The sequence below is a fragment of the Callorhinus ursinus genome, unplaced genomic scaffold (assembly GCF_003265705.2).
Source record: "Callorhinus ursinus isolate GAN/ISIS: 27379988/994484 unplaced genomic scaffold, GSC_fseal_2.0 scaffold1, whole genome shotgun sequence".
In the NCBI taxonomy this organism is placed as follows: Eukaryota; Metazoa; Chordata; class Mammalia; order Carnivora; family Otariidae; genus Callorhinus; species Callorhinus ursinus.
In genome coordinates this window covers 84,717,315-84,744,848 of record NW_027397063.1, presented here as the reverse complement: position 1 = coordinate 84,744,848, position 27,534 = coordinate 84,717,315, and the positions used below count along the sequence as shown (strand labels likewise).

The 27,534-nt window shown below is 43.2% G+C and overlaps 1 protein-coding gene across 6 annotated transcripts in view; it reads right to left on the bottom strand.

Annotated features, from left to right (window-relative positions):
- Window positions 1-27,534, bottom strand: part of TNIK (TRAF2 and NCK interacting kinase) — a 380,604-nt gene that overhangs the window by 45,935 nt on the left and 307,135 nt on the right. For 4 of the 6 annotated variants that reach the window (XM_073897348.1, XM_073897355.1, XM_073897360.1 and 1 more), the window contains exons 13-19: window positions 26,939-27,049; window positions 25,964-26,050; window positions 24,847-25,035; window positions 15,672-15,836; window positions 13,262-13,501; window positions 10,415-10,521; window positions 1,456-1,619 (exon numbers count right to left, since the gene is read on the bottom strand). In XM_073897348.1, coding sequence (XP_073753449.1) covers window positions 1,456-1,619; window positions 10,415-10,521; window positions 13,262-13,501; window positions 15,672-15,836; window positions 24,847-25,035; window positions 25,964-26,050; window positions 26,939-27,049 — 1,063 coding nt within the window. The remainder of the gene's footprint in view (window positions 1-1,455; window positions 1,620-10,414; window positions 10,522-13,261; window positions 13,502-15,671; window positions 15,837-24,846; window positions 25,036-25,963; window positions 26,051-26,938; window positions 27,050-27,534) is intronic. The other 2 variants (XM_025878953.2, XM_025878962.2) reach the window with 1 other exon arrangement.

Genomic DNA, 27,534 nt, shown 5'->3' with positions numbered 1-27,534 from the left:
GAGGGCTCCCCAACAGCTCCAGAGTGAAGAGCATCTCTCCGATTTAATTATAGGTAGAGAAAATCAGTCTGGCATAGGAGAGATTCTTTTGTTTTAAAGTGGTCTTTCCTGGGCAGAAACACTCCAGGGATACAGCAGTGTTCTTAACCCAGAGGCCCTAGGGGCCAAGGGAAAGAAGATAAGAATTAAACCCAGACCAGATCAGAGAATGAAAATGATATGTGTAACCTTAGTTTTCTTTAGTTTGCTATAAGGATATTAAGTTGCTTATGAATAGAAAAAAAGATAAATCAGTAGCAGTTTTCTAAATTAAGTAAATTTATATTTGGATTAAAGCAACAAAAGGACACATGGCTATGGGCTGGGCCACCGATGTCTGAAGAACGCATATGGGAGCAGCCACATCCCAGTCCAGAGACATGAGCATCGCATGCCAGGTTTCAACCTTTTCAAAATGGACATACAGTGATTTTACTTACTTAAAACCTTAAAAAGATACTAGATGGCCAACTCTGGTTGTGTCTAATGAAGAGGCTAAGAAAAAAAATAAAGTACTGGTTGTTTTTTCTCAGGCAGAGTAAGTTGTTAATATTTGTCAAATTGCACTTAAAAAAGTTCTGGTCTTTCTCACTTGGAAGCAAAATTATCTTCTGAAGAGGTTGTTCAGAAAGAATCACTTTTGTAGCAAGAAACAATGTGTTGTCATGTGTAATTAGCTGGACATGCTCTTGTTTTTCACAAGCTTCTTCATTAATGAGAACTGCACAGTGATGAAAGACTTGAATAAATGGTCAGAGAGGCTCATATTTTTCTAATGGAAAAATGTCTCCACAGATAAGGAAATAAAGTCACTTAACTCGTCAGGATTCATTAACTAAAGTTGATGTTGCTGCTGATGCTGTAGTTAATGTAGTTAATTCCTTGAGTAGGAATAACCCAAAGAGTCACATACACTTTTTAAGTCAAAGAGTTTACTTCTTCTCTAAAGTGCATACGTATTCTACATAAGTCTTCACCGAATTCCACTTTGAGAGATCCCTAGTATTATGGACTATACTCAGAATACCAAAAAAGGATGATTGGCATAATGGGAAGACGATACTTGGGGGTACATGAAGCCTGAAACAGGCAACAAATGGAAATGGCAATTCAGGTGACTCGCAAGTGATTATCTTTTCAAATAAGACCAACGATCTAAGATCTTCCTGGAAAACAATGTCACCGGCAATGAGCAAAGATTTAGTGCAAACTCTGATGTCGCACATGAGACTGGGGCTGGTGGTTCTCTCATCTGAGGAGGACCGAGGCTAAGGGCGGTTAGAGGACTCTGCAGCCTCACATGGTGGTGGCCATGCCAGGCACAGGGGTCACAGAAGCCGGGAAGCGCGATGAGCCCATGCCCACGGCTCTCTGACCCAGGCGGTGCTGTCAGGGCGAGGCAGGGGGAGAGCTCACCTCGAACTCTGGTCCGTTCACTGGACCCCGCTTGTGAGCCAGGCTGAGAGCCTCCTTGGGAGCTGGGCTGGGAGCTCGGGGTGCTGGAGCTGGAGGAACTACCACTGCTGGTCCTCTGCAAGGGGCTCTCCAAGACGGGCTCAGTTCTCCGGAGGTCGGGGTTGCTGTACGGAAGGCAGAGCACGGTGACCACACGCTCCAGACCGCGCCATTCACAGACACAAGCACAGTCCAGTCCCACCCCGGGTACGAAGGAGCAACCAGAGCCCTTGTGTCACCCCGCACGGAAAGGGTCAACGGGAATGACAGTAATGTTGTCCTCTGTGGAGCTCCCAGCCTGATACTGCTGATGGGATGGACTCCTGACCCAACTCCTGGGGCATCACGCTGAAGTATTAGCTCTGAAATGGTACTCTTCAAAGGAGGCTTTCTCTTAAACCCTTATTCCCCTGTTCATTGTAAAAAAACAAACAAACAAACAAACAAAAAAACAAAAAACCTTGAAAAATATTAAAAGAAAAAAAAAGAAAGCAAAACATGCAAATCTCTGACCCAAGAGAAATCCAACTATATTTTACTATTTGGTATAGTATCTTCTAGGCTTTTTTCTTTTGTATATATGGAAGCATGCTCTATGTTCAGTTTCGCAGCTTGCTTTTTCCCCTAACACCGCATTGTGAGCAGCTTCTTATGCTTACAAAAACAACAGTGGCTGCTTAGCAGTCAGTCCATGGATGAATTAGTTTAACCGTTCCTCTACGGCTGGATATGAAGGTACTTCCAATACACTGGCCTGACACATAACACTGAAATAAGTATCTCCCAGGCAGACAAACACCCAATCATATCTCCTTCCTGGACCTGGAATTCCTGGGTGGAAGGACATGAACTGGGAAGTGTGTGTTGCATATGCTTGTATGTGAGTGTGTAATGGTATTACCAGTTTTCGCTGAAGTGTATGAAATGGTCCATCTTACTGAATTCTTAACCATGCTTTATTATGAGCAGTTTGCTGATTTGTAAAAAAAAAATTATCTTGTTTTAATGCTGTTTTAAAACATTACTATTGAGGGAGAATAATTTTTATTCACTTTTATTTACCATTTATAATTCTTCTTCTGTGAATTGCTTAATCAAATTCTTTGCTTATGTGGTTAGTGGCATAATTGCACTTTTAAAATTTCTTTCAGGAAGGCCTTATATACTTTGGCTCTTATCCAAGGGAGGTGTGTTTTGAAAGAGTTATTATTAAGCGCTAGTTCAAGAACAAATGCTAGTAGTCCCCACTTGTGATAAGACCTTACGGCGTTATTCACTTTCACAGCTTAACTGCCCCCCAAGTGGTGGTATTCATTTGCTCACTCACTTGGTCAGACCAAGCACGGGGTCAGGCATTTGAGAGACGGTGATGAACAAGACACAGTCCTATCTCCGCCAGCGTAGCCAGGCACGCACAGCCAATTCCATCCCCGCTCTGCCTGCCGGGAGCACGGGACAGTATGGCAGTGTGGAACAGGGCCATCTGGGCCCCTTTTGGTGACCATGGAAGCTGTACTAGGACAGTGGTGGGAAACCATGACTGAGGTTTTGATGATTTTGCTATAAATATAAGCAGACTCCTCAAAGTTTCCAGAAAGCTCTTCCTTTTTAATTTATAACTCCTAGGCCTTTTCATTTTTCCTTCAGACTTACACAATGCTGGGCCTAAATGGATAATTTAGCGAGGCCTGAAACTCAGAGCTCAAATCTACTGCCAGCCACCTGCCCCACGGACCCCTACGTGTTTCCCATGCCTTTGGTTCTCCAAATAGAACTGCACACCTTTGCTAACAGCGTCACCATAGTATGATTGGAGACTATGATTTTAATGCAGGAACTCATGTTAAAATGTAATTTTATGTTTTCATCTTGCTCTGCTCATTTCAAGAATGTCAAGTGCACTCTGAACTGTGTTGGGTCTCCCGTGTTTCATGTATAAAAATGAAAATAATATGACCTCTTCCCTTGAGACATTTGCATTTTAGTGTACCAAAAATCTGGCCACAGAATAGCCATAATTAGAGCAGCAACTAGACCAAATAATTTCTTTTCAAGAACACAAGAATCTTGCTTTTTGGTGAGGTATCTGCCAAGAACAGTTGATCGAGTTACAAACAATTTTAAACATTGGGTTATTGGAAGACGCGGCTGGTGGCCCTGGAAAACATCCGTAAAAATAAATATGTCCCCATAGCTTATTAATTTTGATCGCATAAATGTAAAATTTTTTGACAATATTTATCTTTTAAGTTCTTATGGTGAAGGAGCTGCTAAGTCAATCCAGCAGTGTGATCGACTGCAGCAGAAGTGATTATCAAGCTTAAGGAAAATGTTTAAAATTCTCAATATTTTTACAGAACTCCTTTGCGTAGTAATTATTTTTGTGAAAACTGCTAGCATTTAATCAGTTTAAATAGATTTGAATCCATACTGGAAACAGCCCTGATTTGGAGAATACCTAAAATGATTAAATATGTAATACTTGTGCAATATCCTACCTTTCGAATTCTCCTTAAAGAAACAATCTTATCTCCTTTTATTCCCCAGTAATAAATTCTTTCCCATGGTCCTCTTTTATTAACAGTGGTGGTCAGCAATTATTTCTATGTAATTAATAAAGTCCCAAAATATTTTTTCTAAGAATTCTATTGCTAACCAACTGTATTGCAGATTGAAGGTGAGGGGCATGCTAAGGCTTCTTGGTAGTTGCTTTTGTTTTGTAGGATGGTAATGTAGTGTTCTTTGTATTAAAAAAAATAAAAACAGCTATGAAGAGAAGGGTGGCTGTGACCTCTGAGATTTCTTTTCTCTGGTGGCTGTGGCGTGCTAGCGAGATCCAGCTCTTTGCTTGAACAGAGCACTCGTTTGATCATTTAACCAACACCTTTCTCTGAAACACCTACTTTGTGAGCCTCATTGGACCAGCATGAGGGATGGAGGCGAGCACAGGTCACAGGTGCAAGGTGCGAGATAATTCTAGGGATGGGAAACGTGCAGTGGAGATTACAGTGGATATGGCAAATCTCTGTATGCTGTGTGTGAAAGAACCTGTAGGTATTGTTGGCATTTGGGGAACAATGAACGTGGCCCGGTGTGGTCGAGGTGGTGTCAAGATGGAGACAGGACTTGACTGTGCCTTGGAGGTGGGGAGAAGGAAGTCTGGGGGAAGCACCTGAGCAAGGACACAGGGGCTGGGGTTTTACCCGGGGCTCGCTGGTGTAGGGAGGACACCATCCTGATGGAGTACCACGTCCGTGTCAGGTTTCCCCAAAAGAGAGGCTCATCAGAAGGGATGGCTTAGGCCGCAGTGCCTGTAAGACCCAGAAGAGCACACAGACCTCCCAGGGCAGGCTTACAGATGACCGGCCAGGAGAGAGGTGGGCTGGCCAGGTGGGTGGGAGGCTGCTGCCATCCTGATGCTAAGGCCTGGGTCAAGGAAGGGCACAGGGATTGGCAGAACCAGCTGGGATGTGCATGCGTCTCCCATGGGACTCCGAGCCTCGTTCGGTGTGCAATTAATTGGATCCCACGGGCATTAAATCCCTGACCTGGGCCTCATTAGCACGGGCCCTCCTCACTGGAGCTCACCAGCACAGCTGCTGATCTTAATAGGATGCTATTTTTGCTGCTGGAGACTGAAAGAACTATTTCCTTTCTATATAACCACACATAGAAATCGGGAAAACTTTAAAATGCTTTTTCTACCTTATTGTAATTTTTTTGAAAAATATTAAGTATTTTGAGAAAATGTCATACCATTCATATTTTTCTTTTCCTTATTATGTAGTAATATGGTCTGGCCTTGGGGCCAAGGGGTCTGAGATAAATGCTTTGAGAGGGAATTTCAGAAGAATTCTATGAAATAACAGATTTCCTTTGGTCACATATTAACTGCAACTACTAAGATCCAAATGTGTAAAAACTTGAAAACATTCATAAATATTCCTTTAAATGCTAACTTTTAGTTCAGATATTTGCCGTCCCACAGACAACGCTGATTGGTCTATAAAACACACAGTAAACTGAAAATGTGGCAATTATTCCATTTACTCGAATCGTATAAAAAGTCAAAACAGAAAATTAGGATTACAAAGTGATTTCTTAGCCCAAATACTTGGGCCAAGTCTATAATTAACTGGCTGACTGCCAAAATTCACTTTACTTTATTCTTTGGTGACACAACCAATGAGAACAAATGAGCCATAGGAAGATAGGTTTGGGACGGGACAGAGAATTATTTTTTGAAATTAAGCATTTAGTCATTGGGTTTTGACTGGGTGTTTCTGGCTTAATTTAAATCTTTTCATGTTCTGAATATACTTGTTTGACCAAATTTTAATTTGCTTTAAAGGAACAAATTCAAGTTAAATATTAAAGTACCTGGAATTTTTTAAAAACAGTATTTTAAAAAAATGAACAAATCAAATCTTGATTTAGACTCAAATGATCACCTTGACAACATAAGGCAGCTGGGAGCCCAGAGAGCAGGTAAGAACCGCACACCAATGTGCACGTACATGAGAAGGAAGGGCGGAACAGGTGCAGGGGGTCATGGGGATTGCATTATCATGCAGACTGCAGCCACGTAGGATGGGAACTGTCAAATGCACATAGTGACCTGAGTACCAGCTTGAGTAGGAAACATCTGGGGGGTATAAATAGGTCCCACGAGACGATAACTTTTGAAAGGTAGTCAATATCACAAGATGAGAATCGATAACCATAGGATTAAGAGGAGCTACTAACATAGTCGCCAAATTGCGTGGTGGGAATGATGGAGGCAACATGGTGCCTTGTCAGTCAACAAATCAAGAGTCCCCTTTCCCTTGGGAACACGAGGCAGCAATGTTGGCTGCATTCACTGCTGAACAGGTAAGCACGGCATGGTACTGAAGAGTGTGGACTTGGGTGCAATGCTACTAGGTTCAAACGGTGGCTCTATCACTTAGTAATCTTGTCACCTTAGGGGCCATTTACTTCACTTGTGTTCGTCTCTGTCTCCCTTCTATAAAATGGAGGTGATTACAGCCACTACCTCACAGAGTTGGTATATGGTTTACATGAGTTACCATTTGAGATGCATGTTGAACATTGCCCCCCATTGTAATAAAGATGTCCAGAAGTGTTTATTAAATAAATAAATAAATGACAAATTGCCCCAAACCAAGCAGAAGACAGGGATGCACGGGCGTCACCCAGTAACACTTTCTTGACCAACGAATACCAGCACAGCTGTAGACAGGGGAAGAGTGACATAATTGGAAGTCTTTTCTGGGACAAGGAAGGCTTGTGAAAATAGTAAAGCTCTGCTTTTTTCCTCGCCTTACAGGTACGTGCTTGCATACTCCCATTTTAACTCACCTCCAGAATCTTCCATGCAGGGTGCCAGGTAGTTTGCTGATTTAAACATACCATTTCCTACATTCTCAGAAATTATCACACGTTCTGTAGTCACTGGAGAATATACAACGTCTGGCATCTAGGACCTGGAGTTCATTAGCACTTGAATTCAGGAGGCAAAAACTGAGCTTTTTAACCATTAGGCCTGCTTTCTATTCTTCCTTTTTCCTACTGGCTTAGCACAAAAGTGGTTTATTTCTCACTCATATCATGATATACACCGATAGAACTACTCTCCTTGGTGGTTTTTCTGCAAAGTGGGGCCTTGGGGACCCAGGTTCCTTCCATATTCAGACACTATTGCCTTAAACTTGTGGTCCCTAAGTTTGCCACAGAAGAAGAGAGAGCTTCTGCCTTTTTTGCTTTCTTTAGATAAGTCAATTCACATATTTACCCCAAAGCAAAATTAGGAAGTAACAGAATTTTGCCCCTAATAATGCCTGTAGCCCCAAGAGTAGCAGGTATGGTATATCCTCTGACCCGTGGGCCCTAGACTCAGGTGGTCTTGGTTGAGTCACTGGTTCTCAAGGTCCCACGTGGCCCTTCACACAACAGGTCCTCAATATACATTTGCTGAATTTAGCAAATGAAAAATAGTAATAACAAAACATCCTGGATTTTTCCCTTATTACATGGGTGATTTTTCTTGGGATCCATTTTTACTTTGTCAATTTCCCACTCTACCTTGAGGATCATTTCAAGGAAAAGGGCTGGGAGGATAAAAAGGAATATTGACCAACTATAAGAAATATAGCTTATAAACAGTGTAAAGGATTTCATTATTTAAAAACAATCCCCTTTTATGGCTTTATGGATGGACAACTGCCTGAAAGATGGTACCAAAAGAACTATGAGAACTTCATTAAGACCAGTATAAAACAGGAGAGTCTGCTTTATCGTAATGCCCCCAGCCAATCAAATCTCCCGTTGTCTATGGCCCTGTGTTTTTCCTTTACACATTGACTTAGGACTTGGCCATGTGACTGTGGTTGCCAGTGGGGCATCAGCAAAGATGGTGCAAGCAAGGGCTTGAAAAGTGCTTGCGCACTGGGGCTTTCCCTGCGGGGAGGCTGTCCTGAGAACAGTAAACAGCAAAGTGCACATGAAGGTACAGCTGACACATCAGCTCAGTGCAGCTCCATAAGTAAGCCCAAGTGAGACCAGCAGAAAAACTTACTAGCCAACCCACAGAACTGTAAGAAATACTAAATTGTTACTATTTCGGACCACTGAGTTTTAGGGTGTTTTATTATGAAGCAACGGTGACCTAAAGCTATCTCTATCACAGTAAATAAACCAAATCCTGAAGCTTTAAAAAATGCAATCCAATCTAGAGTTGCAAAATCTGATTCACATTTGAAGTGTTGGTCACTCGGAGATAGGTGATTGCAAGAAGCAGAGTATTCGGGGGCGCCTGGGTGGCTCAGTGGGTTTAAGTGTCTGCCTTCGGCTCAGGTCATGACCCTGGAGTCCCGGGATCGAGCCCCACATTGGGCTCCCTGCTCAGCGGGGAGTCTGCTTCTCCCTCTCCCTCTGAGCTCTTCCTCTCTTTCTCTCTCAAATAAATAAATATATAAATAAAATCTTTAAAAAAACAAAGCAGCGGAGTGTTTGGTAAGATTACTGCACATGGCAGAGATGTGGATTTTCCATCCCCCCCCCCACAATCCCTCTGACTTTCATTGTAGGTAAATAATTATTACCTCTTGGCTCCCTCCCTCTGTGCCTCCTCTGTAAGCAGAAAAATGTTAGCTGTCTCACAAAGTCTGCATTCTTTGGACAAAGTACAAATTTAAGTGGTCCTGAGGGAAAAACTCATGTTTGACAAGCCACTGACCATCAAAAGCCAACTATCTTGAGCCTAATGTCATTAAAATAACAGTTCAGCGGGAACAAAGAGCTACTTTTTATTTGATTATATAATGATAGTGCTCTTTCTTTTTGGCTGATAGAAGGAGAAAAGACTTCCGGTCGAAATGACACTTGATTTACAGCCGCTAAAATTCTAAGCAACTGATTCAATGAACAGAGCCTTGAGGGCAGGGTCCAAAGGATTAAGAAGCACTGATAATTGGGGGCTTATTGCTGCTCGAACGAAGAGGGGGACTGACAGAGTTAACACCGGCAATCCCAGGGCTGCTGTTCCTTTGGCTCCTGGTCACAGAACCCTCTGGTCTTCCTCAGCGCTGCTTAGCAACACCAGCTCAGGGTGAAGCTGACAAGTCGCTGGGAAAAAATGGCTCATTCGGAGCTTCCTGCAATTGGCAATCCCGCTCAGTATGGGCTAAGTTCTTTGCCCTAAAGGGATTAATGTGCTTAGTACAGTTCCATCTTATTTATGGACTGACCTCTTCCTAAAGCTCTTCACGTGAAGAGGAAAATTAGGGCATCACGATCAAAAGCATTCCATATATTAAAGATAGGTACAAATCATCCTAACTTTGCTTCCGGTCTCTCCTTACTAGCAAGGGAGAGTCCTCTTATGAACACAGTGAAGAAGACTATAACAGCCTGCCCAAGCTCATCCTTTTTATAGTCTCAGCAGAGACCATTTGCTATTTCAGTTGATCCTAAAAAGCAGTGTATTCATCATGAAAAATCTGAGGGAAGCTCAACAAACGAGAGCAGCAAACAGCATCTGTTACCACATAAAATCAGCTCGGATACAGTAAAGATATTGTTTACTTTCCAGATCCTCTTGAGACCTCTACACCAACTGGTAGGTGGATGTGGTTTCCTAACTGTAGGAATATCCATTGTTGATGGAAAATTCTAGGAGAGCACAGAGCAGCAGTGGAGGCGTAATTTTATCTCAGTGACCCTCCATAATGCCAGAGAGGTGATTTCTTGCTAAGAAATAGTCTTTTTGTAATTTGCCAAGCTAGGAAGCTCTGCAGCTGGCCACTAATGCATTTCTTTGGCAATGACTTTGTAATGTCTTTTTTTTTTTTTTTTAAGTAGGCTCCACACCCAGTGTGGAGCCCAACACGAGGCTTGAACTTGTGACCCTGAGATCAAGACCTGATTTGAGATCAAGAGTCAGACGCCCAACCCACTGAACCCACCCAGGCGCCCCTGTCTTTGTAATGTCTTTCTGGCTGCCAGGGCACATTTCTTGACTGGATGCCGAAAATCACCTCAAACTAGGCCATCTTGTGTTAACTTAACAAAATGATCTCCGAACTACTGGCTTGGGCCATTCCAACCAGACTTCTATTTGCAATTTTACCCCCCAATTTTAAAAACTGTCAAGTGAGGTATACCTGGCTTCTGGGCTGTCTCATTTCTTCAACCCCCCTTACTCATTCATTCATGAGCTGCCACTGCACACTGACCTCTTGAAAGGCTACTGAAGAAATAAAAAGTATATGTTCTGGCCTCCCCAAAGCTTACAGTCCAAGTGGCTAGTCAACATGCCTCTGAAGTGAAAAAAAAGGACAAATACATTTTTTAGGAAAGCAATAATGACAATGACAGGTGGGGGCTTCTTCCTTCATCTTGATCGTCTTCCTTGCCTTACCTTGCTCTGATGGGTTGAGATCCTAGCCTGGGTCCCAGAGCACTACCATTTCCAGGAGAATTCTTTCTGGCTAACGCTGGGGATATAGAAGTTGTTCTTTGAGGCACCTGAAAGAAAAACCAGAAATCAGAAATATTTTCCATAAAATAGCTCCCCTAGGCTCCTTCCTGAAAAGAGGCTATTCTTTTCCTAAAATTTACCAGGAGTTACAGAAACTACCAGAAACGGGAAAGATACGGTGTTCATTTTTCAAAGAAATCTTTAACTCCCGAAACAAAAATCACACAAAAGGCGTGTGATTCACATTCAGCGATCATGAAGGAGAATGGTCTTCAATTTTAAAAACAAATTAAAAAACAGACCAAGCTAATTATTTTGATTCACCGGGCTAAAATAGTTGCCCTCCTTTGCTTGTGTAAGAGTGGTGGATACCAGAAATTTCTTTGGGGTACCATTAACTTAGTTGATCATTGGAAATTGCATCAGATGAGAGTCATCCAGATAAGCTGAGCTCCACCCCAACTGATAAACAGATAAGGAAATGATGAAATCTGGTGAGAAACGAGGGTATCAGGCTAGAACTTGGGACATAAGCCACATGCCCGGGCACTCAGAGAAACTACTTCAGTGGACCCTAAGTGTTCCCACTTCCTAATCAACTTGTAGTCATTAATTAGAAACAACCCCCCCAAACATGGTGCTTTGGAAGGTCAATTTGCAAATGTAACACAAAACAGGATTAATATTGAAGATACCGGCAGGGTCTTCAAAGAGGCTATGTGCACACTATCAGGCACACAGTGGGAAAATATATCATGGTTAGCTTATCTGACAAGAGCCTAAGGTGGAACTCAAGCATGCCTCACTTTATTAAACATTTTTAGTGAAATTAAATAATGGAAGTGGGTCCCCCTAAAGGGGTCCAACATGAGGGAAGAGAATGATATTTACTTTATAAAAGTGACCAGGAAATGGAAATGTGGATATCTCGTGGAAACTGGTTGGGTTAAACATTGGTCAGGTGCTTCAATTTTCATTCATTTCTTGGGGCTCTTTTAAAGTGGGCTTGTATTTTGTACTAGATATTTAAAAAATGTGCTTGGCTGTAATATTATTGTTGAATATGTTAAGTGATACTTAACATTCATATAAATTTTACTGGTTATCGTAATACATTTTAAGATAAAGACCTAGAAAGATGAGTCCAGTGAAGAGAAGCAGAATGGCCAAATCAGGGTTCCCACCTGCTCAAATTAAATATTCCTTTTCTCCTTTTTCATTTTGTAAACTTAAATAGTTGTAGAGAAGAGTTTAACAAATTATTAAAACCTAAAACCTTTGCACAGATGTCAAATTTTCTCCTGGAGTTAGGAATGTATGCCTGCATGTTTTCAGAGAGTGGACCAATAGCGTCCATTTTCAGTTTTCCCAGCTCTCATGCCACTCCCCTGACTGTCCTATCTTCGGCATTGAACTTTGCTCCCTAACAAACCTTTTCTGATGGCATCCTTGCTTCCACAAAAGGAGAGCACCAACAAAAAAAGTCGTAATCAGCTATATTCATTTCCAAAATCATGGAAAGCCTGCTATAATATCCTCTTGAGTGGAAGAGGAGGAAAAATATTTGAAAATCACTGGGTAAAAAGTATTCTTTTCTCCCTGGAGTCAACAATGGCATTGATCTCTGGGAAGTGTGGGGCATTGCTCGTAAAACAAGAATTGCTCTGGCTATCTTACATCTTATGAACTCACTACTCTACGCTAAGTTTAAGAGAAAGGGGAATCTTGAACCAGGAAGAATCCAATGCAAAAATTTCTCCAGTATTTTGAAATACTTCCAGGATGTCTGTAGTAAGATGCATGGCCACATTTCACGACAACTTTTGGAATGAGTAACAATGGGTATAGGTAAAAAACAAACAAACAAACAAACAAAAGAAACCAACTCCAGGATTACTCTGTCCAGTGGATGGCTAGTCATTTCACCCTACAGTTTTATGCTCAGGAGTCAAATTATGACCTGGGCTAGAAGGAGCTTTCCTTAAACAGAGCCAATTTTAAGAGCAGTACTAGCTTCTGAACACCTGCAATCCAGTTTCACTTTGTGTTATTAAAAGTAGGAATAAATCAATTTTCTACTTTTTATCTGGAAGTTTTCACTTTGTCTAGATGTAGTTTCAGTCGCTGATGAAAATATCCATTATTCCATTTCTCTCTCTTTTTTTAAAATATTTTATTTATTCATTTGAGAGACAGAGAGACAGAGAGAGCACAAGCAAGGGAGAGGCAGAGTGAGAGGGAGAAGCAGACTCCCTACTGAGCTGGGAGCCCAACATGGGGCTCCATCCCAGGACCTGGAGATTGAGACCTGAACCAAAGGCAGACTCTTAAACATCTGAGCCACCCAGGGGCCCCCCTCTTTTTTTTTTTTTGTTTGTTTGTTTGTTTAAGCAACCTATATACCCAATGTGGGGCTTGAACTCATGACCCTGAGATCAAGAGTCACATGCTCTACCGAGTGAACCAGCCAGGCACCCCCATTATTCTGTTTCTTAAAAAGTCTGGAATGCTTGAGGTTGAGAGTTCTAATTCTGGATACAGGATAGATGTTTCCAAGTCATTCAATCTACCTGAGCCTCCATTTGTTGGGAAAAGGAAGGTCAGAAGTGATCGATGACAATCCAAGTCTTAGCTTGGGAACAAGGAAGAAAACAAACATGAGAAGGGGTGGTGCTTTGGCATTCTCATGTTCCTCATTACTATAAAAGGTCTGGAATAGAGAGAATAATAATAATAAACAACGATGATGATGAGAGTGACGATGATAAAAGCATGCCAGCCTATTACCTTTGGTGGAATGTCTTCTTCCTGTCGTAACCAAGAGCTTCGGTCAAACTTCTCGATGCGAGTGGGGAGAGGAGGGTTTTCGGAAGTGGGATCCGAGTTCTGGCGTGGCATCTCAACGCGGTGAGAGGTCACGTTCAGAGCCTCCTGGAACCCAGAGAGGCCCTTGGTGGGCTGCTCGTGCACTGACTGGGAGGCAGTCAAGGCAGGTCCCTGGGATTTTACAGCTACCAGATGTGGAATCTAAACAACAAACCAACATTACAGCAACATTATTAGAAGAAAAAGCAGATCAGCCAGTACCTCATTCAGTGGGAGGGAAAATACCATTTTAGAGCAGAAGATAAGAACTAGAGGACACGGAGCCCATCATGGCTGTCTCCAGCATGCCCTCAGAAGAAGCTCTTCCAAATTTCCCACTTAACAGCCATGTGTAGGGCTGACCCAGGGCACCTGGCCAAAATTAACTGATTCACTTGGGACTGCTAAGAAGTCAATGAAATAGGTGTGATGATAATAATAGCAATTTGTAGGGGACATTTACTGCTCAGCAGTATCATATATTTACAAGTACTTTTCTTCTAATATTATCAGCTTCCTCCTTCAAATCCCTTAACTTCGACTTTAGAGAGTGCCATTGCTCGTAAAACAAGAATTGCTCTGGCTATCTTACTTCTTATGAACTCACTACATCCACCATGAGGGGGATACAATCATTTTCATTCTTTTCCACGAGAGATTGGAAGGTCTAGAGAGGGTTACAACCTGGATCACAGGGCTAATATGTGCGGGAGCCCGGATTGGAACCATTGCTCACCTCCTGGTCCATACACCTAACTCTATGCTCTTCTGTTTTCTGGTGAGCTGGCTCTTACCACCCATGATCTTATCTACCTTTCCACACCAGGATGGTTCTTCTAGAGGTGTAAGCCCCATAATTTGGCATGTGTTGATATTGTTCATGCAGGGAAGACATGCTGTCTTTGCGTAGAAATGTGGCTCTTGAAGACAGATCACTAAATCAAGAGTTCAGAGTGCTCTTGACCATTAACACTGCTCATGCTTTATTGTTACCGTCTCCTCCTCCATCACGAAGGTAAACTCCCTGGAGATGGAAGCCATGTCTGGCATGGGATCTCTCAGTCTACACTCTGCCTGGCCTGTGGAATGTGGTCAGTAAATCTTGGCTGGGGAAACATCTAGAGTACTTTCTAAATTAAATTGTTAAGTCAATAAACACTAATCTAATATCTGCTTTGTGCAAGGGACCTATCACACCCTCTTTGGTCTGAAATCTCAATGCCAGACCACCGGGGAGCATTTCTCCGGCCCTCTTCCGCCAGCCTGGCCCTGTTCCTTCTGCCCTTGAGGTCTCATCCCTGGAGCAGCCCTGCCCTCGCTTCTTCAGACCCTCTTTGGTCTGAAATCTGAAATGTGATTAATTAGAGTTCAGAGAAAATCCTCAAGGTCTAGTTCAGGTGAATGTTATGCTTCAACCAGGAAAGAACTGTAGCCAATCACATTTTTATTGATGTTAATTACCATGAATATAATAATAATATTAAAATAAAGCATATTTTAAAAATATAGCACAACACACAAACCTATTTTAAAAGAGTTTCCAAAGACATTTGGGTGAAACCAGTTGTACCATTACCTTTACTTTTCATAAAATTCTATACTTTATTTCACTTCATATTTCACTTTCAGTGTTTACAATTTCAGAAGTCCTCTAAAACCTCCAGAAACTTGTCCTGGAGTGGAGTAACATTTTTCTTTTCTATATAGCGTACAGCAGTGGCTCTCAAGTCCTAGAGTGCATCAGGGGTACCTGGAGGCCTTGCTAAACCGCAGACTGCCGGACACCCGCAGAGGTGCTGATCAGAGGTCTGAGGTGGACCAGAGAAACTGCATTTCTACCAAGTTCCCAGGTGCCACTGATGCTAATGATCCAGTGACCACCCTCTGGAAACCACTGGCTCAGGAGACACTATTTTATCCAAGGTCATTTTATTTTTCTTGTTAAAGATCATGCCCAAATCCCAATGAACAAAAGATAACATAATAGTTTATACATGACAGGTATCTATATGAATATTAGCTTGACAATTGTAACTAAAAGGATGCTTGTTGTTATTTTGCAGACACTCCCATGGGTCTCCGGAGAGGCCAATTTATCAAGAAGTGAGCGTGCAAGCTGGCTCAAAGTTAAGGAGGGTGCTTTTTTTCTTTCTCACCCCTTCCCCTCACTCTTCAAATCCAGTGGGCTCTCCTCCATTACTACAGATTCTGTATTAAGGGTCATTGTTGGACCGGCCCTACGTAAAAATCCAAGTGACAATCCCCTGTTCTTTTAGTAAGCTTAACTGTACAGCCTATTGAAATGGCTGATGGAACAAAGGGGAGAATGTACCTGGGGATCAACTGGTCTGAGCATGGGGGGTGTCCGAGCAGGCTGAACTCCACTGATACTGAAGGACTCCGACCTCGGGGGCAGGTTGGGGTCAGATATTCTGTTGGCAACCTTGTGAGGCATGGCCGGCGAACTCTGCCGGTTGAGCCTTGACCGCTCTTCTACCTAGAAGCCAAAAAAAGAAAGAAAGGTGCTTCAGTGGATAGATGGATAGAAGCTGATTTACTGCCTCCTAAGGATTATCTGTAGTCACCTGCACAGCCATTTTTGTGTCCCTCTGATCAATTCAGTTTAAGGGGCCCAGACTCTCCGTACCTGCTGTGCATCGAGAACTCTTGAAAAAGCTCTTTTCTGTCGGAGTAAACACTAGCTCAAAAAACGCAGAATGCATTTTTCCTATCACCCTTCTGATTCCCAGATTCTTGTGCTATTTCAGTTCGCTGGGAATTTGGGACCTGCTTAAGAGTTTATCTTGCACTGACTGGATATCATCTTGCCGATCGGTCACAAAGCCATTGAGTCAGTGAGGGAGATGAGGGAATGGAGTGGGCATCGAGACTGCTCAGGAGGAAAGCAGAAAACGGCTGGGAGCTGACTCGGGGTGCAGGGGAGGGAGTTTCCTCCCTACTGATAGACAAGCAGCTGTTTCGGGCGCTTCCTTAATGAGCTGGCCTGTCTTCAGACGTCCTCTACTGTTTTTTTCCCCTCCTTGGGACCCTTTCTTTTCACTTGTCTCCCTGCTCCCTAAAATACATCTTTCCATGTCCAGCCTGGACTCCACTGCCTCACTCTCCCCACCTTCTCTCTCTTTGTCCCTGCGTGGCATTTCTTCTTGCTCCTTCCCCTCTTCTCTCCCCACCTCCAACCCTCTCTCTTCTTCACTGCCTTTGTCATCCCCTTTCTTGCTGAGTCTGTCTCAGCGCAAAGCAGGTGACTGATCAGAAGGGTCCCACAGCAAAGGCTCACGGTCCCAGGGAATGCCCTTTTTATGGGGAAGATTCCCCTCAGTTCATGTCTGCAGCAGACAGAAGGTCACAAAAGCTATTTCCAAATGGAAATTTCAGTGAACCAGGTGTACACTGCAAGGCATGACTTAAGACCTTTGACAACCTCAGGGGTCTAGGACTTCTCTTTCACATCCATCCCGGCCTGTCCTTAATTTCTTTCAGGTCAGTTTGGCAGCTGCATTTGCCAACCCGCTGGGCAGCCCACCCACCTGATGCCTCTTCAGTGTGAGCCTGAACTCCCTTTGCTGACTCACTGATGAGGGTTCCAAGGGCCTGTCCTGGAAGCCACATGCAACTCAAGACATACCTGTATGGAACTCTTTATTCATTTCACTGCCTGATTTGAAATAAAAATTCAAAAGAGCTATTCTTTCCCATCCTTTCTATTTCATTTTGAGTCTTTCTAGGAGCAGACTCAGGGGCGCCTGGGTGGCTCAGTCGGTTAAGCGTCTGCCCTCGGCTCAGGTCATGATCCCAAGGGTCCTGGGACCGAGCCCCACATCAGGCTCCCCGCTTGGCTGGGAGTCTGCTTCTCCCTCTGCCTCTCCCCTTGGCTTGTGCTCTCTCTCTCTCTCTCTCAAATAAATAAACTCCTTTTTTTTAAAAAAAGAAAGATTAGAGGTAGACTCAGTCTCATATACAGAATAAGTCTGTTTTTTAAGCCCTCATACTAACTACAAACATTCTAACATAATAAGGTATGCTGCAGAATAGAAGACCGTCCCCCCACTTCTACTCAGGGGTAACTCAACATCTCTTCTCCCACCGTGGCTGTGCAGGGTACATACAATTGGCATCCCAGTTGACTTTGCTTTTGAGACTCCAGGTCCCAGAAGCTTACCACACACCAAACAAGGTTAGCTACCAAAAGCCAGATCTATAAACCAAAACATGTATACTTTGTGTATGCGTGTGGGCAAAGTATTACATCAGCAGGAATTATTTGGCTGTTGCCCTGAGCAAAAGAAAAGAATAAAGCCAGTTTTGAGCTGAGACCAGAAAGAAGAGAAAGTCCCACAAAGACAGTGACAGACCAACTGAGAGCAAGCCATGCAATGTATTGCTTTTCTAAATACTATACTCTTTGAAAAGAAAGTGACTATTTCCAGACCACTGGAATTGGTCAAATATTAGCCATTTTCTTATTTCCATGGAAGATCATTAATAGCAAGATCACATGTATGAGCACCCCCCTCACCATCCAAACTGCCACAGTCCAAGCCACTTGCTGTCTGAGCTAAAGGAACCCAAGAGGTTCAGACACACTTTCAGACAAATTTTCAGATAAATACCTGGCTATCCAAACCGTAGCCACCTGTTACCCAACAGTCAGGAACCAAAGACATTCAGAGTGGAGACTACTTGCCATTATTATTTTTTTAAGCTATAAAATACACTCAGTTTTAAACACATACTTAGAGGCAGCACATTAAGGACAGCACTAGAAAAAGTCTGCCTTGAGGGGTGGAGTCAAAAAAGACTCCAACTTGAGCAAAGAAACCATCTTTGAGATAAAGAATTCTTTTGGTAAGAGCCCAGCAGCAAGGTTCCAATGAAGGAGGTATTCTTGCCTCAGGCCACACAGGCTCAAGAACTGTCATGGGAAATGAACAGGACAGAAAACTGAGGGGCTGACTCTCATAGGCAGTTAATAAGTTCAATTAGTTGTGGATAACTATTACTAATGTACCTCTAATAAAGTTTCCTTTGCCTTCTATCAGTTGGTTTACATACTAAATCCTACCATTCGTATGTGTCAGGCTGTACCATTCTAAAATCTGTGGTATAAATCAGCTATTGTTACGCTTTGCAAATTATTTCAGGATGATTCAATTTGGTGAAATCTCCTGGGTTGGAACGTGTCCAGAGTAGTCTGAAAATCTATGAGAAAGGTGTAATAATGAGCCATCTGGCTATGTACTTTGTCTCAAGAGAAGCTCGTCCTAAAGTTTTTAGAAAGAGAATGCTGCCCACTGCTTTTGCACCAAAGGAACAGCATGAGGACTGCAGCAAAGATAGCAAATCAAACATCCTACTATCAAACAGACAAAGGAGAAGCTGGGTGGTGTATCTAGCTCAGGCCCTTTCTGATTATTTTGATACTGGGCAAAGGCCTGTCTTCTGATTCACCACATCTCATTCCTACTAACTGAAAAGGAGATGGATAAGTGAGTGAGACAAAAAAAAAAGTGGGTTGTTTTTTTTTTTCCACCCAGAATAAGGATATATGTGATTAAACAGCAGGGTACAATGAAGATGTGTTTCCATCTGTCTTATGTGATACTAAAAATAAATCTATGAGCTGAGCCTCTGCTCCAACCCCCTGTTCCAAAAAGATGTCAAATGTCAGAAGTACCACCAAAAAAGAATGTTCTAATAGCAACAAACATAGAGTGTCAAGGTGCTGGACCATGACAACAAAAGGTATCTGTTATGAAGGATTCTATACTTGAAGGGATTATCAGTGAATATAGAGAATAAGATTAGGAGAGAATGAGCAATTTTAGTACAAAAGCAATTTTTTTTCCTTATCAAAAGGATCATTTTAACATCAAAACTAAAACTTGGAGAGGTTTAGATCATCTCTGCAGAAATGCTTTCCTATGTGTTGCCGCATTACAGGGAGAAAAAAGAAACATAATTGTGGTCTCAGAAATAAAATTCTGCTCCAGGCCTGGCTGTATTGTCCATGGGGTTCTATAGAAGTGATGTTTAAGGCCTCTGAGACACATAAAGGCTATATAAACAGAGAAGACTGAAAATCAATTTGTTGATTACAGGATTTCAAAAAATTTCTCAAAATAAATAAAAATGTGTTTAAACATGTATAAAAGGAAACATATCAATGTCAATTGTTAAATTACTTTGTACATTGACAACAATTCATAGCATGCAATGTCTCACTTAGCAATAATGAATGATAGCTGCTGAGAGAAAAATTTCAAAACAAAATTATAACAGTAATTTTTTAGATGTTGACAGCAAAAATATATTTACGACGTCATATGGGTGCATTTTTATAATATTTTATATGATGCAGCATCCATGGGGTCTATGAAGGCCTAGAAGGCCTTACTTAAAAGCGTATTTATACATGGTGAATTAAACACAATCATATGGGAATCCCTTTTTTTTTTTCCAACCGAACAACTGATGCTTTTGTTTTTAATGGCAATACCGAAGAAAGAGAAAGAACTCAACCAATAACCTTTAAGTGCTCATTAGACACTTTAGGACCCTGCATCCGCTGGTCACATAAACAGTTGAGTCATATTGTTCTTTGGCAAAGCCACAGGAGCAGATGGTGACCGAGCAAGATTGAGGCTATCCCTTCTCCTGAGGCACCTCTGAGAGCAGGGGAGACTCTCATTCATGTGAAATGCTTAAAATGGACCCTCATCTGAAGACAAGAGCCTGGACTACTTGTCCAATATCCACTCTTAATCAATGACTCCAGAGAACAGTATAGGTTTCATGGGGATGGAGCATGTAACTTAAAAATAATAAGGCAAACCTTTCGCAAGCTGAGATGGGACATGAAGAAGGGTGCGTGTATCAAGGGGAGACATGGGTCGGGGAGATGGGGCTGCATGTGGACTGCCCTTGTGAAATCTAAACCAGAAACAACAGAGGCAAAACACTTATTCCCTGTAGGTGACAGTGGCCTTGGAAACAAAATATTTGACTGTGTTGAAGACGAGATTTCATGTGTATCTGCACAGAGCCTCTTGTTTCAAAGGTATATTCACAGACACGATGGCCCGGGGCATTCCCGAAAGGCAGGGAGTGCTGGTGGGGAAGCTGAGCCTCAGGAAAGCTCCGAGACGCGTCCCAGGTCACCCAGCCAGGAGGCAGAAGAACTTGAACTCAAATTCCTTACTACTTTCCATGTCTCTCTTATGCCAGATTGTAAGAGAGCGAAGCAGAAACTGAGGAGAGAAGGGGGCAGAGCTGTACACTCTCTAAGTGGTAATCTGGGACCTCATGTATAAAGTGACTCATATAAAAAGGGGAAAGAACACACATTAGTGTAGAGTAGGGAAAACCAATTGGAGGAGTTCTTACATGCAGGGATTTCAGAGTCCAGTGGGCTGATGAGATATAAAGAGACATCCTGGCCCATCGTTTGCCAAATAAAACCATGACCAGATGACTGGAATGCATCACAGAGTAAGAACATGATGGAGTGTTGAAAAAAAATTAAAATACAATCTCATACAGTATTCATGTAGAGAGAGCATTCTGTCACTGCTACATGTTCATGAAAATTTAAAAAAATATGGGGAGGGGGCACACGCAATTACTACCAGACCCAATCACATGCCATTTGAAGGAAAAGGAATCTGCCCCATTCGAAGCAAAAGGTATTATAAGAAAAGGAATCTCCATCTTGCAAAAAGTGGTAATGAGAAAAATAAGATCTTCAAGTTTTGCTGATGTTTAACAGAATATCATACTGATGTTTTTACAGAAACAAATCTGACTTCCATCCTAATCCAGAAATGGCCAAGAATTTGCAAAGGGTGAAAATGCCCCCACCCCTCCTTTTAACAGAGACAGGAATGCTTCTCTCTGACTGAAATCTGAAAATCCCAGTCAATGTGACAGGACAGATAGAATACTCTGTCAACAAAGAGAGGGAAGAGCTCGACAAGATTTGCAAATGACAGAGTATTTTCATTCCTTCTTATTACATCCAACGAATTAATGAGAAAGCTAATGTGAAATGCAATGATGACTTATGTTTTACAAAATGAAGCAACAAAATCACCGAGGGTGAGGCACTGTAACATTACACCAGCTAATGAAAAACTGTCCATTTGAAAAAAGGAAGAGAAATAAGGGGATGAAAAAGTAACCAAAGAGGGACAAACCATCCTGGGGAGGAGGTAGAGAGCTGAGTTAGAAGACAAATACGGCACAGGTCACAGAGGCTGCTGGGGGAGGAGATGGCTGGGGGGTGTCTCAAGGGCACAGGGGGCAAAAAAGGTCTGGACCCTGCATCACAGAAGCCCGTGGCATGGGCACAGCTGTCCAATCCTCCCTGGCAAGGATAATTTCCATTTTATACCCTGGTAGAGGATGCATTTGAAAAAGAAAGGGTACCTTTTATTCTAACTCCTAAAGAGCGTTTGACTCAGGTTCTTTTTCTTGGCTGATAATTAAGATATGGCTGGGCTCGAAATTCTGTCTGTATCTAAAGTTTTGAAATGTATTTTGCCGTCTAGCTACTTTCAGCTCCATCTACCTCACTACTATAGGAAAAGAAACCTTTAAATAGTGCTCGAGAAGTGCATACATTGCTATGAGAAGCATTAAAATGTCAAGAAGAGAAGGACCCTCACACCCGGTTTTGTTCCCATTTTGAGAAGTGGGTGTTAAGAAAATGATGAATCAAAGCAGACAATTATTTGTTCTTATTTGTATACGAGTCACTCCGATCCCAAATTTAGCACCGTCACTCATTCTGTGATCTAAATGTTTCATCTCTCTTCTAAAATATGAACACCCACTCTAAGACTGGGGAACTGCTTCACAAATAGGTTGGTTAGTTGGAAGCCGGATTACGTTAACCACGCCCAGGAGGATAGGACTGAATATGCATCCCAAAAGAATGTTCCCACATATGTCTAGAACTGCATGAAGCCCAAAGAAGAGCACCAGCTGCGAGGAAGCCAGGGACCTTGGAAGATGTCACCCACCGGAGGTGGCCCAGCTTTATGATGGCCAGGGAACCTCACATCGGGAGTGCTTGCTGACACGGCTGGGTTGTTTGCACGCCCAGCTGCTGTGTTTCTTTCACTGCTAAAAGCTTGGCCAGGAAGCACAGGGGAATTAGAAGGTCTAGAAAACCACCTCGCTGACATCTGCAAAGATTGGCCCCCAGGAATGCCATGGCTTCTGAGAGCTCGGGAACCGTGAACGAGTTCTGAACAGAGAGGATAGGCCAGGAAACTCAGAGAGGAGGACAAAGAGTAACTAGGTAACAGCGGAGTCAAAGTGATTAAGTTCACATCAGAATGTGCTGGGTAGAGGTGGAAGGAAGGACGTGGGGAGTGCTCCAGGCTTTTCCCCCTTTTCTGGTACATTTGTGCATGAGGGAGCTGCACAGGGGAAAGAAGGAATTCTGGGATGTTCTGCAAAGAATCACGGTCTTCTCCAATGAGCTCTGTAGGTGTCCCTCTCCTAAACTCATGCTCGGGGCTGGGAACATGGAGGGCCATGTAGTCATGCATCAAGAAGAGGTCATTTAGCGATGCAGCACTTCTTAGAGGCGTTGAGGTACTTGGAAGGATGCATACATTCATGCCCCTCCTGCCCCCAGGTCCACAGGAGTCTCTAAGGCCCGCCTTACTTGCAGTGATGGACAACTTGGGGCTTGTCACTTTGAAGATGTTGGGAGAGGACACACAAATGACCTTAGATCCTAACTTTTGAGTTGGACTACATCCTTGGGAGCGAGATCGCCTTGGGGATCTCACTGTGGTCCTTGAGGCTTCCCGAGCCTTCAGTTGTTCTTCAAGACCAACTTTAATAGGACAAGCGGGTCCACCTTTCTTCCATGAGTGATGCTCCAGCAGAAGTCTTGATCTGGAATCATTAATTTCTGCAGGTGCTCCTGGCATTAGCTTAGCGGAGCCTAGTTTTTCAGCCTTCTGAACACCTGCCACGATCAGGAGCTGTGAGTGTGGCTTAGCTGAGGGTTTCAACTTGGCAGAGCTAGAAAATGGTTTAGCAGTGGAGGAAGGTGGCACGTCTCTGCCAGCCAGGACGCATGTCAGCTGCTGTCTAACAGCAGAGTGATTCTGCTTAGTTGGAAGAACAGGTGGGTTATTAAAGGGTCGGTGCTGGACCTGGGAGTAGGATCACAGAACTGAGTTATTGATCTAAGAGAAAGAGGCGGCTGTTACAGACATAGGTAAATACAAGTCATCTTTATAGACTCTAAAGGAAAGTGATCAAAAACATTCTTTACGTGAAATCGAACAATTTTATCTACAGATTCAGTTTTTTAAGTTTTAAGAGAAAAAAAGTTTGATTTTTGTAAAAACAGCACATGATCATTAGAAAAGATTTAAACAATATATAAGAATACAAAAAAAAGTTTAAAGAAAATACACCGCAGTTTCTACTGCCCTTAAGCAATCATCATTAACATTAGGGCAACATCATTTCAAGCATTTTCTATACATACATAAAAGAGAATAAAAAATATAAAAAGACAGAAACATTTTTGTAAAAATAGGACCTTATGTAAGAAATCTAGTTCTGGTAAGACTGTAGTCTAGATAACTTGAAATGAGCTCTAGCTATAAATACCTGAAGATAGAAGAACAAAATACAAAATAACACCAACATCCTCTTAAATGAGTAGCTCTGCTCACAAGAAAATAAAGGAAATCCCTGGGTGCCGCAAACAATGACAGAACAGAAAACCAGGCTGCTACGCACATGAGCTGACACAGTGACTCTTGGGAGGATGGTTAATCTTGGCTGATCTTGTTTCCTTGCTTTGCCCGTTTGGTTATCACTTTTTTTTCCTACCATCCAAATAGTTTTTAATTAGACTTTTAAAACAGCTCACCACAAAGCCCAGTTCTTGAAAAGCCGTCCTCACTCTAGTAGTTGAATTGCAAAAGAACTACAAATGACCTCTGATCCCAGAAGTGGTCACCACAACCACAGGTCTGGGACCAACCGTGTGTCCATGTGTACCATGACAACAGGGTGTCAGTGACAGTGCTAATGATCACTTTCAGGGTCCAGGTACAGACAGGAAAGGATTCAACCTAAAATTCCCTGAGTCTTTATTAAATCACATTCTTTCAGGGGAAAGTCACTAAAAATCCTCATGCCACAAACCCACTCGGACACCTAAGGGAAAAATGATTTTTCTACTTCCTGCTATTACTTACAAAAATCCCCTATATCCATGAAGATAAAAAAAAAATCCCTGAAAAACAAAAATCACTAATGGATTAAGATGCGTTGTCAATTCTCTATGCAAATAACAATTATGGCTCTTCCAAAAGCAAAGCATGCACTTCTTATGATGAATTATTTTCCAATTGTGTAGCACTAGTTGAATTCTCTGCTTCTCTTGGGTGAACTCACCAGAGTAACCAGCCTGGCCAACAGGACATGGTTACACTCGTTAGTGCACTTACCTCCTTGGCCCATGCTGGTTTCTCGCTAGGACTCATCCCTTCTTTGTAATGGTACAGTGGCTTCTTCTCCACAGGCCTCTGCTCCTGTCGTTGATGCTGGAGAGACACCAAGTAGTCTCTCTCTTGCTTTAGCTGTCTCTGTAGTCTTTCTGCTTGTCTCTGTTCTTCCAATTGTTTGCGCTTATATTCCTATCCGGACCAGAAAAGAGAAGCAAAGAAAAGGCCAAATCACCATATGGAAACCACTGGCCAGCACTGGAGAAGCATGCAATTCAGCCGAAAGAGATGACTTGTCCCTGACTGGGGACCAAGGAAGTAGCAAAAATGAGGACATCTGGATGGTCAGCGCATAACCCCTGTAAGGAGCCATCCACTTCCCAGTTTGGTAATTAAACCACTCAGACATGTCCACTTAAGTACAAAACTAAATAGGTAGCTACAGATATTGCTCAAATCATCTTTTGTTTCACAAAACTTGGACCAACAAAGGCCATTAGCAAGCGTATGCACAGGCTAAAAAATATCACAGAAGTTCAGTTAAAAAAAATGTATCAAAACAGCTCATTTGGAGAGCAGGGCGATAATAATAAAAAAGTACTTCAATAAGAAGCCGTGTGAGCAAGCAGGGAACACAAAATGTTCCCATCGTAAGGGTAAAGCTAATAGTCTACGAATGAAATATGACTGCAGAGCTGAGTGGGTTCTTACAGAAGAGGTGCATTTTGCTGTGATTGTATTCCAGCATGTTGCAAATGACCTTAAAAATTACTCTGCAATAAACACAGTGGGTCTCGAAAACAGCCTGAACTTGTAACAAGCCTGGATTCAGGCTAAAGTTTCACAAAGAGACGGAGTTACTAAAGAATGCATGATAAGGGTCTCCAATGTATTAAGATGGCCAACTAGGCCAGGAAGTGTATTGGGTTTCCAGGAGACTTTTGAGGTCCACGAGGTTTGGAGGGCACCCCCTTGTGGACTGGCATGTTAGGCGGACACACACTGTGACGCACGCGTGCGCGCGCGCACACACACACACACACGCACGCACACGCACGGACACGCGCGCGCGCGCGTGATGGACACAGAGCAGGTGGCTGGCCCTCGGCTTTCCCATTACCAGAAGTAGAGCTTGTTCATGCAGTAGCTGCTGCTGCAAGATCTCTAACTGTCTCTGCTCCTCCTCTAACTGTCGCCTGATGTACTCCTGGAGAGGTAAGCAGCAGAGCATTCAGAGGAACACAAAGAGAGAAAGAGAGAGAAAAAGAACCGGTAATTTCTTTTAGGTGACAAGAGCTGCCAAGTAAAGTGTGGAAGGAAGGAGGGAAAAAAAAAAAAAAAAACCCCACACACCTCCTCACCAAACAGGAAAAGAACCGAAGCAAAAGCATTTCAATGCAGTCAAAAGCACAAGTCCTGAGCCTGCAACAGCCGACTGAGGGGGCTCAGTGCTTTGCTGTGACTGTTCAGTTTTAATAAACCCAGCTACATTTTCAAGCTTTTCATTGCAGGTTCCCTCTTTATGGGCGCCACCTCCCCCCCCCCCCCGGAATTAACAATGCTATCAAGTTCCGAGGCTCCTGTGCAGGCGGCAGGAATAAAATAATTGTGGAATGCCCGCAGTCGCGGTCTTTGTAAGGGACCCACCCTGCAGAGCGCCACTGTGCTGTCAGATGGTGGTTCTAACAAAGACAGAGGACCCTGCATCTGTGGCTCAGGCATGGAGACCAGAGATGGCATGAGCAGAAAAGCCCTTCTGAAGCCATGAAAGAGGACCATGTGGCTCATTTATCATGCTTTGGCACTACCTTCAAAGTAGATACCCAGGGTGGGGAGAACCCAAAGATCAAGGTTATGTCGGGGGACTTGGGCCCGGGGTAGGAAGCGAGGCTCAACGTAACGAGGGGGCATTGCCAAGGCTGTGCATTTGACTTCTTGAATAGGTGAGAATAGCAGCTTGAGAAAGAGTAAAAACCTGCTTCAACTGAGCAGTCCTAAGAGAAGGTGACCCACACCCCAGGGACGGACGGACGGATGGACGGCTGGCGCTGGAGCTCCCACTGGGGCCATCTGTGGGCTCCGGGCCCTGCCGTACCTGCTCATGCTCCGCGCGCCGCCTCTCCTCCTCCCGGCGCATCTGCTCTTCATAGTGCCGGCGCTGCTCTCTCTCCTGCTGCTTCCGCAGCTCCTTCTCTCGCCTTTGTTGCTGTGGGGCCACAAGCAGACAACCATGAGGGACACGGGCCTGGGGCGGAGCTGTGGGGAAAGCAGCAGCGAGAGCTGCCGATTCGCAGACGTGTGCCCTTCTCCATAGCTGCCTACGTACCCAAAGGCTCTTTCTGTCCTGTGCTCTTGGGGGGACTTGCTCGTGAGGATGGGGGGACAGAGAGCAATTCACTGTCATGCAAATACCCTGTCATTTCCCATGCAAGTAGACTCCCCAGGTTTACTCCTCCCATTTCCTGTTAAGTGCATTCTCCCTATTGGCGGACGGTGGTACTAATGGCATATCATCAAACTGTTTATATGAGAGTCTATGGGTTTTAAAACATTTCCAATGCTCGTGTCATTCAGTCTTTTCGACACCACCTAGGGCAAACATTTCATAGAGAAGAGAAAGCAAAATCCATTGAAATGAAGTGACATATTTAAGGCCATACAGTAATTAGTGGCCGAGAGTACAACAGAATT